Below are 1,079 nucleotides of genomic sequence, written 5' to 3' on the forward strand. Positions count from 1 at the left end.
TTGAAGATCAACAAGGTCATGTGGTCACTGACCATCAAGAAATCCTCAGAATTTGGGAGGATATATAAAAGATATGTATGATCAGAAGAATCGCACCAAAGATATTGCGATCTCGAAACAGAGGAAGAGGTGAATGATGAAGAAAAAGGGCCCAGTATATTGAAAAGTGAAGTAATAAAAGCAATCAAAAACATGAGAAGGAGAAAGGCCACTGAAGATGACGACATACAAGTAGATTTGCTCAAGGGATTAGGAGACAATGCAATGAAAGTACTGACTTCACTTATTAACAAGATCTACCTGAGTGGAGAATGACCAAAGGATTTTCTTCATTTACAGTGATTGCATTGCCTAAGAAAAAAGCAAGCAAATAAGTGCTGTGAGCACAGAACCATTAGCCTTATTTCTCACACTGGAAAGATTATTGCACGCATACTGAACAGGCGCTGGAAAATAAGATAGAAGAGATGTTAGAAGATCAGTTTGGATTCCGGAAAGGAAAAGGCCCCAGAGATGCCATTGGGTTGCTAAGAATTACATCAGAACGAGTTCTTGATGTGAAGGAGGAACTACGATGTTTGTGCTTCATCGACTGGCAGAAAGCTTTCGAACGGATCAATTGGACGAAACTTTTGAAAATACTCCAAGAAATTGGAGTCAACTGGAGAGACCAACGACTCATTCAAAACTTGTACATAGGGCAACGAGTGAAGTTGCACTTGAATGAAGAAGATATCAGTAGCATAGAGTTCGGAAGAGGAGTCCGGGAGGAAGAGGAGTCGGACAAGGATATAGTATGTCGCCACAATTATTCAACATTTACAATGAATGCTTAATGAAGGAAACATTACTGGGAATTGGGGATTTCAAGATTGGAAGAAAGATCATTAACAAGATCAGGTATGCAGATCATACGGTTATTATAGCAAGAACCGAAGAAGGACTGCAGGAGATGATTGACAAAATAGCTGCCACCGGAAAACTATATGGAATGGAAATCAACATCGAAAAGTCGAAAGTCATGAGAATATCTCGAGGAAACGCGCCCTTAAGGGTCAGAATAGAACAAAGAGGACACG

At 40.0% G+C, this 1,079-nt stretch overlaps 1 protein-coding gene across 1 annotated transcript; it reads left to right on the forward strand.

Moving 5' to 3' along the window:
- The first annotated feature begins 467 nt into the window (after window positions 1–467).
- LOC145661646 (uncharacterized) lies at window positions 468–836 on the forward strand. Its single transcript, XM_081726970.1, has one exon. It carries the CDS (start codon window positions 468–470, stop codon window positions 834–836), a length of 369 nt encoding a protein of 122 aa, XP_081583096.1.
- The last annotated feature ends 243 nt before the right edge of the window (window positions 837–1,079 follow it).

This window comes from Thermobia domestica, chromosome 10, assembly GCF_964235325.1.
Source record: "Thermobia domestica chromosome 10, izTheDome1.hap1.1, whole genome shotgun sequence".
Lineage (NCBI taxonomy): Eukaryota > Metazoa > Arthropoda > Insecta > Zygentoma > Lepismatidae > Thermobia > Thermobia domestica.